Genomic DNA, 13,832 nt, shown 5'->3' on the forward strand with positions numbered 1-13,832 from the left:
CTTTTGGTCTTCCAAGACTTGAAGTTCTGGCAGCTGAGAGGGCAGGGGACTTGGTCTCCGGCCTCTGCAATGCTACCCACAAGTTGGCCACTATGAGGCGATCAAGAGTAGATGGCGCTCCCTACCAAAGGAAAGGGCCTTCTCTTCGCTTAATGTTGCACCACAGCAGCATCTCTGCGTTTGGAAACTCAGTGTAAGGGGAGAGCGAACCTTTATCCCAATGTGACATTGGGACACACACTGCTCCTGCAGCACACTGCATCATTCTGTCATTACCAGAAAGTCAGTTTTATAGAAGTTTATGCAACATTCCTACTCCTAGATCTGAAAAAAGTAACACTTTTTTAAAAAAAGCATAGGATTTGTTAAAGTTGGAGATTCCATGATAATTCTGTCCTACTCAGCCATACAGACCTGATGGTCTTGGTTTGATCCCTAGCCTGTGCTGACTTAGCTAATAGCACCTGCAGCACTGGATGGGAGCACCACAACCTGATCTGTATCTTTGGACTAGGAATGTGGAATAATCAGCCAGGGTTCCTGCTCCTGATTACTATTCAGTAACCCTTTCTGGAAAGTACATGTATGTCGAAGTTTGGTAAGGTGTCTCACTCCCTCGTCATGAATGGACTGCCGATGCTCACTGGCAAGGCTTACATATGGATAATTGCGATTTGGGTGAGTATTAGAGAGTTGCTGGTATTCCAGGCTTATTCATTGCCTTTAGAAAATTGAAAATGAATTCCAGTAATGGGGCAGTTAACAATGTATCACAGCATGCTGCACCATGAAGTGCTGGCATCAGGTTCATGTCCAATTCTCCACAAAGAAAATTCTTTGTTGGATTATCAAGGAGAGGCGGTCACGTTCTTTCCACTGTGGTGGGTTTGAGCCGCAAGATGCTTCTTGTTCCTACTTATTAGTCAGAGCGTATGAACAGTTTGGCCAGTACATAATCATGCCCCCACCCCCCGTTACAAATGGCCTGGCAGAACCAGAAAAAAAAACTGACATTCACAATCTGGTGAGGTAACAATCGTACATCCTGTTAGTGAATCGGGGAGTAGAATTAACATGGTTACACTGAAAGGCCAACAATATATCCTGGGGTCAAAAGGAGAAGGAGAAGAAAAAGGCTGAGGAAAATCCAGCTGTACAGTTTGAAAAGGCTCCCACTGATTTGGGTTTGAAAGGATTATGTAAGTTCTCGGTGACCTATAATCAGTGTATTCATGTGCCTTAGGGTAAATCAGCTTATCTTTAATGCTCACATCATGACGTCTGACTCAGATCAGTTGGCTGAAAGAAACAAAGTGATAAAGTGATAAAGTACACCTGCACGCATTCAATTATAATTATATTTGTAGCTCAGTAGGGCATTCACATGCAGTAATTAACATTTTACTTGACACCAGCGAGCCATAGTAATACTGCACTCCAAGAAGGAAACATAAAGTATCTGTAAGGGTGCCTTTTCCACAGGTACAAAGCTACCTCCTATCACCACCAGTCTTAGCTGGGTCTTCAAGGAGATATCAAGCAGAGATGAGGTTCTTTCATAGGAGAAAGGTTGGGGGTGGATAAAAATCAACACACCATTTACGAGATTTATGAGTGGTTCCAGGGATGAGGGACTTCAGTTACTTTGATAGACTGGAAACGCTGGAGTTGTTCTCCTTGGAGCAGAGAAGGTTGAGAGGAGATTTGATAGAGGTGTTCAAAATCATGATAGGTCTGGACAAAGTAGATAGAGAGAAACTGTTCCCATTGGCGGAAAGGTCGAGAAGTAGAGGGCACAGATTTAAGGTGATTGGCAAAAGAACCTAAGCCGACACGAGGAAAAACTTTTTGACGCAGTGATTGGGATCTGGAATGCACTGCCTGAGAGGGTGGTGGAGGCAGACTCAATTGTGGCTTTCAAAAGGGAATTGTACAAGGAAAAATATTGCAGGGCTACGGGGAAAGGGCAGGGGAGTGGCACTAGCTGTGAAGTGCTCTTGCAAAGAGCTGGCACGGGCTGGATGGCCTCCTTCTTTGCTGTAACCATTCTATAATTCTGCCATCTCTCAAGGCTGTCATTGCAGGGACAATAGAGAAATCTGTCACTGAGTGTATGTTAATGAATATAATTGTATTTTACTTTGAAAATATAAGAAATTATATGACACACATCTTTAGTTTTTTTATGCAGATTAAACCTGCTTCAAAACATCACTCTTACCTTGCACATTGTTCCCCAATTGCATTATTACCATATCCCATGTGGTCAGCTCTCTGTGTCTACATGTTTAGGATGCAAAGCCATTTCTTCCAGCTCTCAGTTTAGAATCCAGCAGACAAAGTTCCCATTGTTCACTGTCACTTTGATCTTCAACCACTGTGTGAATCCAGCAATGAACTTGCCTTAAAACAGGAAAAAAGTGCAGGGCTATCGGGAAAGAATAGGAGGATGTGGCTATTTGGATAGCACTTTCAGAGAGCCAGCATAGGCACAGTGGACCGAATGCCCTCCTCCTGTGCTGTGTAATTCTATAATTCTATGTGGTGTTAACCTTTCCATCACACCTGTGTCAGTGTCTCAGAACTCTTTTGCCCTTCAGCCAACTTCTCTGAAAGTGAAATGAAGAGGGTGCACAGGGTGGAAGCTGAACATTACACTTGCTTCATCTTTAAACATAATAGGAACATAGTTAAAGCAGAATAAATGACAACTTAATTATTGCTCTTTGTGATTGATAAATTACTGAATGTGGAAAATATTCGCACAGACCATTTTGCTGTTAGTGGCTGTGAATAATTGACAGAGAACAGCACTGTTCTTTGTGGTGAATGTAATACATGAGGTTGTGTTTTCTGTTAAAGTGTGTTTACCATTTGCCTATTTTTCTGTTAGATTATAGTCCTTATTAAGATAACCACATCATAGTTACAGCAATTATGTGCAATAGAAAGCTTGGGCCCAATCCAAATTTCCAACAGAGTACTGACAGTTTTAAAGAAATTATTTCTTGAGTTGTGGGCATCACTGACAAGACCGGTATTTGTTACCCATCCTCAATACAATTGAGTGGTTTGCTAGACCACTTCAGAAGATAGTTTGGAGTCAACCACATTGGCATGGGACTGGAGTCACAGATAGGCCAGACTGGGCAAGGACAGCAGGTTTCCTTCCCTAAGGGACATTAGTGATTCAGTGGGGGAGGTTTATGACAATCTGACAGCTTTATGGTTGTTTTTACTGATTCCCATTTTTTTATTTCCAAGGTTTTTTTTAAACAGAATTCAAATTCTCATAATGCTGTGGTGGGACTTGAACTCACGTTCTATGGATTATTAGTCCAAGCCCGTGGTTACTAATCCAGTAACATCATCATCATAGGCAGTCCCTCGAAATCGAGGAAGACTTGCTTCCACTCCAAAAGTGAGTTCTTAGGTGACTGAACAGTCCAATACGGGAATTACAGTCTCTGTCACAAGTGGGACAGACAGTCATTGAAGGAAAGGGTGGGTGGGACTGGTTTGCCGCATGCTCCTTCCGCTGCCTGCACTTGTTTTCTGCACGCTCTCGATGACGAGACTCGAGGTGCTCCCGGGTGCTCTTCCTCCACTTAGGGCGGTCTTTGGCCAGGGATTCCCAGGTGTCGGTGAGGATGTTGCACTTTATCAGGGAGGCTTTGATACGTTTCCTCTGCCCACCTGGGGATCTTCACCGTGGCGTATGAAAGCATGGGCCTTACACTAAACATCCGTAAGACAAAGATCCTCCACCAACCTGACCCCGTCACACAGCATTGACCCCCAGTCATCAAAATCCACGGCGCAGCCTTGGACAACGTGGACCACTTTCCATACCTCGGGAGCCTACTAACAGCACAGGCAGACGTCAACAACGAAGTCCAACACCGCCTCCAGTGTGCCAGTACAGCCTTTGGTTGTCTGAGGAAGAGAGTGTTCGAAGACCAGGCCCTCAAATCTGGCACCAAGCTTATGGTCTACAGAGCTGTAGTGATACCCACCCTCCTGTATGGCTGAGATGTGGACCATATACTGTAGACACCTCAAATCGCTGGAGAAATACCACCAACGCTGTCCCCGCAAGATCCTGCAAAATCCCCTGGGAGGACAGACGCACCAGTAACATAACCACTTACACTTACTGGTTTCAGTGGTAGTTCACCAAACAAGCTTAGTCAGTACCTTAAATGCTACCCCAAGATGCATTTGGTAATTTTCATAATTACACCACCATGAGCTGCAAGTACAAGGGTTCCAAATGAACCTGCTGTGCTCTTTCAGTTGATAAAATGAAAACTCTGTGACAGCAAATTTCTTCATTCAGAAGCTCCTGAGGAATAAGAACAGACAGCCTGTTGAAAAATATTCCTGATTTTGTTGAATCAGCTAGTATTATTTTACGATCTAACTACTTTAGAATCTTTCTTATTCTGGTCAGATAAGACTGCTAATGAAGGGAATATTTCATTTCTTGTCTTTATTGTATATATATTTTTTAATCCATTGGTATGTCTTTACTATAGGTGAACCTGATTTGTGGTTTAGTGAACATTGTTATTCATGAGTGTAGCTCTTTCACAGTGTGGTCACCCTCCTCTTAATTATTTCCTTTCTCCTGGTGCATAATATTTTTCACATTTGCAGCACATTGGGTTATGTAGGACTAAAGGCTCAAAGATATGCAATGCTCAGTAAAATAGACACCGTTGCAACAATTTATAATGTAATTATATTATTTAAATAAATCATTATTTGGCATCCATTGTGGTAGGACTGCTAGTACTGCAGTCTACAAAGTAAAATATAGAGGCACCCAAAAACCTATGTTATTTTCAGGGCATCAGGGGTGCAAACCCAATTAATCTATTTTCCTTCTCTTTATTATCTTTTTAGTCATTCTTTGCTGGCTTTGAAAAGTTTCCCAATTCTCTGGCCTCCCACTAGTCTTGGCCACTTTGTCTGTTCTTGTTTTCAATTTAATGCCATCCCTTATTTCCTTAGTTATCCACAGGTAGTTATCCCTTCTCTTACAGTCTTTCCCTCTCATTGGGATATATTTTTGTTAAGAGTTATAAAATAACTCCTTTACTGTCTGCCACTGCTCATCAACCGTCCCACACTTTAATCTATTTTCCCAGTCTGTTTTAGCCAACTCTGCCTTCATACCTTTGTAGTCTCCTTTATTTAAGTAAGCTTAGGACACTGGTTTGAGATCCAACTTTGTCACCCTCCAACTGAATTTAAAATTCAATCATGCTATGGTCACTCATCCCTTGAGGATCCTTTACTAGGAGATCATTTATTAATCCTGTCTCATTACACAGTACCAGATCTAAGATGGCCTGCTCCCTGGTTGGTCCCACAACATATTGTTCAAGGAAACTTATCTCCGAAATACTCTCTGACCTCTTCCTTAAGGCTACCCTGGCCAATTTGCTTTGTCCAATCAATATGACGGTTAAAATCGCCCATGATTATTGCTGTTCCTTTTTTACAAGCCTCCATTATTGGCCAGGACACCGGGGATAACTCTCCTAATTTTCTTCGAAATAGTACCATGGGATCTTTTACATTCACCTGAGAGAGTTGGCCTCGGTTTAACATCTCATCCGAAAGACGCCACCTCTGACAGTGCAACACTCCCTCAGTACTGCACTGGAGTGCCAGCCTAGATTTTTGAGCTCAAGTCCCTGGAGTTGGATTTGAACCCACAACCTCTGACTTAGAGGCGAGGGTTTTACCAACAGGGGAAACTGAGGCATGAGAAGTGCTCAGATCTGCATCCCCTTGAACTTGAGGGATCGAATATGAGGGCCATACTGGGGAAAATTACCAGGACAGGACAGACTAATGGTTTCACTGGGGTCAGGGCACCAATGGTGGAGGCGAGGGAGCAGTTGAGCAGATAAACAGTTGCAGAAGCATCACGATGAATGGAGAACCAAAAGAAAGAAAGAAAGAAAAAAGACTTGCATTTATATAGTGCCTTTCACAACCACCGGACTTCACAAAGCACTTTGCAGCCAAGGAAGTACTTTTTGAAGTTAGTCACTGTTGTAATATACCTGGTCGCCGTTTTGGAACGTGGGCAGGAATATCGGCAGGGCCCAGGTACAGAGGAGTGGGAAGGTCGGGGCGGATGAGTCACGAGAGTTTGTGGTGAGATGCGGCGAATGTTTGTGGTGGAGGAGCGGCGAGAGATTGTGGCGGAGGTGCGGCAAATGAGTGTACGGGGCCCAGAAGAGCCGAGGGCCCAGGGTCAGCATGGGCCAGCCCACACTGCGATATGTGTGCGCACTAGGTCTGTGCAGCAAAGCAGGTCTCCAGTCGTCCTGGTTAACCCTTGCTACTGGATAAAGGCCTAGCTCTGTCAAGCCCTTGTGGTGGCTGATGTGTAACGGTCACCACACATTAAAAACAATTCACGCACAGGCATCTTCCACCCCCCTCAATTGGCATTCAGGACTGGAACATCAGGTCCTTCATCGAAACACCTGTGAACTCATGGAAGCAAGTCGTCCTCGTTCGAGAGCCCACCTAGGATGATGAGATGAATTCTATAGTGGGATCAATTTCCAGCGGGTCACCACCTTGTGTTCAGCAATACTGGGATTTTCTGAGGTGTGTGGGCAGGATTTCCCAACGTCAATCCCCTTTGACATTGATGTCACGGATTAAGACAGGACTGGCAGGATATTGTCACCCATTAGCGCCAGTCTCGCCTCGGCTGCCCCCACCCACCACCAACAATACTGTATGCCTGCAATAAGTAGGCATACAGTAAGTTGAAGGAGGTTGCATTAGGACCCACAAAGCGATTGGCTGCTGCAAGGAGAGCGGCCATTATGGAATATGGGCAATCTGTGTTTCTCTCTGCTTCTGCTGGACCTGCCCCTGCTGCTCCACTGTGACCATTTCAAATAGAGCAAGAGTCCAGTTTCCCTGTTAAGTCTAAGATCTTAAGGGGTGTCACAGCGAGCATACTGCAGCTTTGCATTTCTACACTTGTAACCTAACGCCAAGCATCCAGTCACTCGGACATAAAGAAACAGGGTTGGATGGGGAGACTGGGTGATCCAGTGGGATCGATACAGTTTCTCTGGGACGTGGGTTCAAATAATGACACAAAAGTCTCCTTTGTCTGCTGGTTGTATGGGTCTTGCATGAAATGAGTTTGGACAATCTCAATGAAGTTCCTAAAGGGCATAGGCCAAAGGGCACAAATCTGCCCTCAGTTCGCTACTAAATTCATAATATCACTCAAAAAAGGTGATTGGATGTAGGAAATGTAAAAACAAATGCCACATTGGTGTAGCAGGGAATGTTCTTTTGAAATTCAAACTCAGGACATTGTTAAGGCCGAGTAGTTATAAAAGGCATCTTTTTTGCTAATCCGCCTCTCCCCAAAAAAAACACCTTTACCATTCCGTCCTTGCAAACTGCCGCCCCATCTCCAACCTCCCTTTCCTCTGCAAAGTTCCTGAACGTGTTTTCGCCTCCCAAAACCATGCCCATCTTTCCCGCAACGCCACATTCGAACCTCACAAATCAGGTTTCCACCCATCACAGCACAGCACTTATCAAAGTCACAAATGAAATCCTATGTGACTGTGTCCATGGTAAAATATCCCTCCTCATCCTTCTTGACCTGTCTGCAGCCTTGGAGACAGTTGACCACTCCATCCTCTAGCACCTCTCCTCTATCATCCAGCTGGATGGGACTGCAGTCACCCGGTTCTATTCTTATCTGTCCAGACGTAGCCAGAGAATTACCTGCAATGGCTGCACTTGAAGCCAGACCATTTGCAACCTTGGTGTCGTATTGGACCCCGAGATGAGCTTCCAACTACATATCCACTCCATCACCAAGGCCGCCTACTTCCAGCTCCTTAACATTGCCCATCTCCACCCCTACGTCAACTTATCTGCTGTTGAAATTTTCATCCATGCCTTTGTTATCTTTAGACTTGACTATTCCAATGCTGTCCTGGCCAGTCTCCCATCCACCACCTTCCATAAACTTGAGCTCATCCAAATCTCTGCTGCCAGTAACCTAACTTGCACCAAGTCCCACTTGGCCATCACCCCTGTGCTCACTGGCTCCCGGTCCAGCAAAGTCTCCATTTTAAAATTCTTATCAAGTCATCAGTAATAATGCATGCATTTTAATTTATTATTTTTCAAATGTGTAGCAAAATAAAATTGACCATTACTAGCCTATTTATCCGAAGGCGGAATGTTAGAGGAGTACTTTGTTTCAGAGTACCTCTGAGATGTCTGAGAAAAATACAGTCAGGTGTATATTTTCTGCTTTCAAAAAGAAATCTTGCAGACCTGAGCCACCACTTAATGTTTCCTTCTCTTCGGTTGTCAATCTCTATGCACCACTTTGTTGGAAGTTCCCAATTCCAACTAACCCGAGATCTAAGCTTGAGCTACCACACCCTCAAAAAAGTTCATAAATGGTGGGTCTCCATAAGGGACTAAAAATCAATATTATTTTTTAATGGTAACAAATATATTTGACTCTTTTTATACAGACACTGGGGGAATTACATTGTACACAGTACTCACTAGAGACGTTCCTTCTCCTTTCAACATGTAAGGTGTGGTGAACTAAACCAGTCAATTGGCATAGTTTCCTCTTTGGTCTTCTACCAGATATTTGTAGTCATGGCTTGCACTTCTGAAATGTGACACATTAAAGAAAAACCTTGCACTACATATTTTAGACAAGAATTTCAGATGTAATTACTTAAATTACAGCGTTTGTTATAATTAACTTCATATATGTTTACAAATGTATTGCAGACAGCAGCTAAAAATGAATCTCGTTAAAGAGTAACAGAAGGAAAGCAAATGTGCTTCCACAAAGGAATGGAAAATTGCCATATACAGTAGACCCCTTTATATTTTCATCTCTGGGGCTCTTATTGAAGGCTTCCCTGTATATGTCTTCTCTGTTAGAGGGTGGTTGTGATGCATTTTGTAATAATTTGGAATCACAATTTTAGTTAAAATATATACACAATAACAACATTAGATTTTTCTTATGGGATGCCAAAAAAGATGATTTAAAAAAGAGCAATATATTTTTGTATAAATTTTCTAAGTACTTTTGAAGTAAAATATCTCCCAATGTGTTTGCTCTACCAGAGAAGTAGAAACAAAGGAAATATAGCTGGCAGGAAATATTTGTGAAATGTAAACAGTGTGATTTATCAACAACTGTGCATGAGGGGTGAGGAGGAAGATTCTATCAAATTCATACACTAAATCAGTGATGAAGAATATATTAGAACAAAGTAACTGCACCCTTTTGACAGTATTCCTAACCTATTTAACTAGTTGCACATTAAACTGAGCTGAGTAGAATTGCTTCAGGCTTGATGTTAGACATTTTAATTACTATTTACTTCTGACCCTTAATGTAAAGCTTTGTGCATTCATGGCTGTTCAACTTTAGCAACCTAACAGTAAGAGTTTAAAGATAAATTTTGTTTTTATATATGGTAGTGCAGTGGGTACACACACTGCTTATTGTGGGTGCTGAGACATAGAGACCAGGAAGGACCTCTTGCAAGCTGGAGATACTGCAACTTACCTCCATGTCCCTGGGCTGGGGAAGGGGAACAATTGGCCAGGTTTCCTGCTCTTGATCTCTGTTCAATGACCCTTTGTGTAAAATGCAAGTGTGGACAATGGGCGAGCTTGGGATCGAGCTGAACTCTGATGCTCCCACAATCCCAAAAAAAATGCCTGTTCACATTCACCATCTAAACGTGAGAAGAACGGTCATTTAGGCGAGACAGCTGAGTGCTGCCCAGCATGAGTCAGCACCTGCAGGACAGCAAGACCAGTCCTTGGATAAATATATCAGATTGCTGGCTGTAAGGGGTTTTCCTGTACAAATCAAAATACTTGGATAACAACACTGTGTGGTCTTTTTGTATTTTAAATAATTCATTTGTTATTTCTTTCAGGCCTCTTCCTAATTCTTGGTCTGATCCTATATCCTGCTGGATGGGGTTCTCAGAAGGTGGTGGACTATTGTGGACCGGACGTTTCACCTTATCAGTTAGGCGCCTGTTCTCTGGGATGGGCCTTTTACACAGCAGTTGGCGGTACTGTCCTTACATTCCTCTGTGCAGTGCTATCTGCTCAAGCAGAAATTGCAACATCTAGTGATAAAGTACAGGAAGAGATTGAAGAAGGGAAAAATCTCATCTGCTTGCTGTGAGAAAACGCCTCGGGTCTATTTTTATTTCATGGCAGTCTCTTTTTTTTTATTTTTTGAAACGGGGCACCAGGAGTTTTGGCCCTTCACTACCTTCCCACTGAATTTAAAATTCATAAATATGCATATATGTGGCAGTGATTTAGGACTGAATTCCATCCCAAGACTGACAAAAACAGGAAGTGCCACACACCAACCTACAGCTGTGATGGAGAAAATTCTGAATGTTGTTCCTTCATTCTGGACTGTGGGTTTTCCTTTAAAAACTGTCTGCGTTGATGCTGCACAGGCTAGGACATTTAAAGAGTTGTCAAGAGACAAAGCCTTCTCACTTTACAGAGGAATAGAAGTTCTTTTATATGCACACAAACAATGTTGGACTATTAAAAACCATAATTTGTCAAGGGAAAACATTTTCCACTGTAAAGTTTGATTTACTGTGAGATGCAGCCTGCACCTTCTAATATTACAGCCAAGATCTTTTTGAAATGTGTGTGCAGCATATATATCTCATTTCCAATTTCACCAACACATTTCACTGGCACAAGGTCCCAGCAAAAAAAGACAGTGCAGTTCATAGTTTTATTGAGCGGGTGGTCTTGCTTCTTATTGAAGAAACCACCCAAACTATTTCGATAAAATACATGAATTATTCCACATTCTCATTCACATTACATATGTTGAGCGTGCTGGACTGGTTGGAAAGTTTTTCTAAAACATCGTTGAGAATGGAGGAGCATGAATACAATAAATGGTCCAAAATTATGAAGAAGGCGAATTGTGACCTAGATACGAAAATCTTTATAGGTGCAAAGAAATTTTTTATAAACTGCTTTTTATTATGACAACTTCATATTGAAACAACATGAACAGTAAGGCCAAGTAGGTCACAGCAGCTTCAATGCATAACACCTTTATGTAATTGTTGTTGAGGCTGCCATGGCTGCTGCAAGTACAACTCCATCATCTCAACAAATGTCCATGGTCAGCTGTTATATGTCAGCATGAAGTGAACATTCAGTGAACTGTGAATCTGTCCCATTTGAAAAAAGCCATATTGTTGTGTATACAATATAGAGACCAGCAGTCAGTACCCATCACCAGTGCTTGGCTGTTCTAATTGTATTTGTAGTTCTGATGCTATCTGTGATCTACTCATTCATGCCATTTGCCAAAGAAAATGCCCAATACCACTATGTGTGACGAGAACGTTGTACCTTTAATATTACTAGGTATTGCCAATCATCAGTCATTTTTGAGTAATATTTACCATTTCACTGCAAATAACCACTAGGAATACACGTGGCCGTTCCCTATCAAATTTAGCCTTATGGAACGTTTCAATCTTAATCCAGTGCTAGTTAGGTAGGATACAAGTGGGATGCAAGAGTTTCAGGAGTCGGTGAATTTGATTTACAAAATCATCTCTAAATCATTTCATGTAAAGTAACACCATGACCATTTTAGTAAAACTAGAAATTACGTTTCTCAAAAAGTGCCAGAATAATTTATTTTGTGAAAGTGCACGAATGACACACCTGCACATTGAAGAACGTTGAGCAGGGAGAACTGGATTTAGGAAACAAAAATAAAAGTTGTGCCATTCTAAAAGCTGGTAGCCTTGTTATCTGTGACATGCAAGCACTGATGGCAAAAGTGCATCAAAAACTTGAAGGTGTCGCTACCACAGAACTGGACGGTTGTGGAAGTAAATAGGAGGGACCGTCTTCTCCCAAGACACATAGTCCGCTTGTGAATAAGAAAAGTGAATAGGCTGCAGAAGCTGGCTTGCCAAACCTTATCTGTGCTGATAAACCTGTGTTTGATTACTAGCTCTTTGCAATTATATATTGACCACATTTAAATGAGAAAGACCATAATTTCTAGCTGATGTTCATTGTTCAGTAACCCCAATGTGTTTAATGTTACGTGCCATAGTCTTTTGTAAGATTTTAACCATTATTTAAAATTAATACACCATATGTGTGAGATATGTGCAATAATTAATAAAGAAATTGAAATTGTTTATCATGCATGTGTGCATGGGAGGAGGAGGAGAAGGGGTTTTGATTAGGGCTGATGTGATGGGTTTTATCCATTTTAGTTCCCTTGTGCCAGTATATAAAGCTGAAGTATCCCTTATCCAGCTATATGTTCGCCATTTCTTAATAAAAGCAGTATTACTAAACTAGTGATCTCGGTGTACACATCAAAGGGGAACAATCAAATAATAGATTACCAAATTCCAGCCAAGGCCCCCGCCCCATTTCCCTGGGTCACCTAAAGTCATTGCTGGGTTGAGCAGAATTGCCAGAGTGCTGCTGGGTGGACGGATGCAAATGTGAAACTTGCACTGCTAAATTCCTGACTTTAATTCCACTGTGCAGGGGGTGTCAGGTGGCGACACAGAGGCCTTCCCTTGGAGAGGGCAAGGAGGGAAGAGTGGATGGGGCGTCTGACTTCTAGGGACCAACAAGGAGCAGCAATGGTAACGGCCTGGGAACCTTTCAGGCTCTGTGCCTTTCATTGCAGACAGCATACCCACAAAAAATGGTGAAAGGAAAGAAAATCACAGAAATTGATTGGCGCAATGTAATTTTATTTTGTTCCAATGAAGGCTATAAAGAGTATTGGATAAAGGATACAACATTCAACCACTAGTCATCATGACCAATCATTTTTTTTTTAAATGAAACATTTCTGCTATATCTATATTAACCTCAATAGCAGAATTCAGCTTTTGCTGCCTTGTTGGATATGCTAAGGTACGATTTGGGGAAATCCAGTGTAATTAATTTACAGAAAAAGGTTTTATTCAGCCCTCTCTCAAAGTTACTTGCGCACTATTTACACTGTAATGATTGGACTCTACCATCATGATGAAATACTGTGATAGTTGATTGTTAAATGGCCAGTTGGAAGTTAGGCGATGTAGTTAGGTCTCAGTCGTGTATGGATTATCTTCGTGCTCCAATGTAGTTTTCCTGTTTGGAGATTTATTGAACACAAACCCGAAAGCTAAATTTCATCATTCAATATGAAAATTATAGGAATATTAAAATCAATTATTGTGACATCAATAATCACTGTTACTAAACTGCTGAGGTGGTTGCAAATAGTTAACTGTAACCAAAGCTGTTCTGGAAATCTGGTGTAGCTACTCAGCTGAGCAACCCAGGGAACACTCCCAGCTGGCCATTTACCCTATTGCTTATGTAATGAGAATTCAGCAGAGCTGTATGGATTTCTTCCATGTTTCCAAAATGCTGAAAATTTGAGCGCAAAATTGGATTATTAAAGCTGTTTGTATTTCATACTACACCATGGCTTTCTGTTTCATCTCAGAAGTGCTCAATTGTAGCCCTTTTTGTGTTGCAGGTTCAATATTGTGCAACTTTGTTTTCTCTGCAAATAGCATTCTGTAACTAGCCAGAAGATGGAAACCTATACAGGGAGACAGAGGGAGACAAAAATGAGGCAAAAGCAAAAGACAGAAAGGAGATGAGGAAAAGTGGAGGGCAGAGAAACCCAAGGCAAAGAACAAAAAGGGCCACTGTACAGCAAAATTCTAAAAGGACAA

At 42.0% G+C, this 13,832-nt stretch overlaps 1 protein-coding gene across 1 annotated transcript in view; it reads left to right on the top strand.

Moving 5' to 3' along the window:
- Positions 1-13,549, top strand: part of lhfpl2b (LHFPL tetraspan subfamily member 2b) — a 75,503-nt gene extending 61,954 nt beyond the window's left edge. The window contains exon 3 of the mRNA XM_070879770.1: positions 9,999-13,549. Coding sequence (XP_070735871.1) covers positions 9,999-10,255 — 257 coding nt within the window. The 3' untranslated portion in view covers positions 10,256-13,549. The remainder of the gene's footprint in view (positions 1-9,998) is intronic.
- The last annotated feature ends 283 nt before the right edge of the window (positions 13,550-13,832 follow it).

The sequence above is a fragment of the Pristiophorus japonicus genome, chromosome 1 (assembly GCF_044704955.1).
Source record: "Pristiophorus japonicus isolate sPriJap1 chromosome 1, sPriJap1.hap1, whole genome shotgun sequence".
Lineage (NCBI taxonomy): Eukaryota > Metazoa > Chordata > Chondrichthyes > Pristiophoridae > Pristiophorus > Pristiophorus japonicus.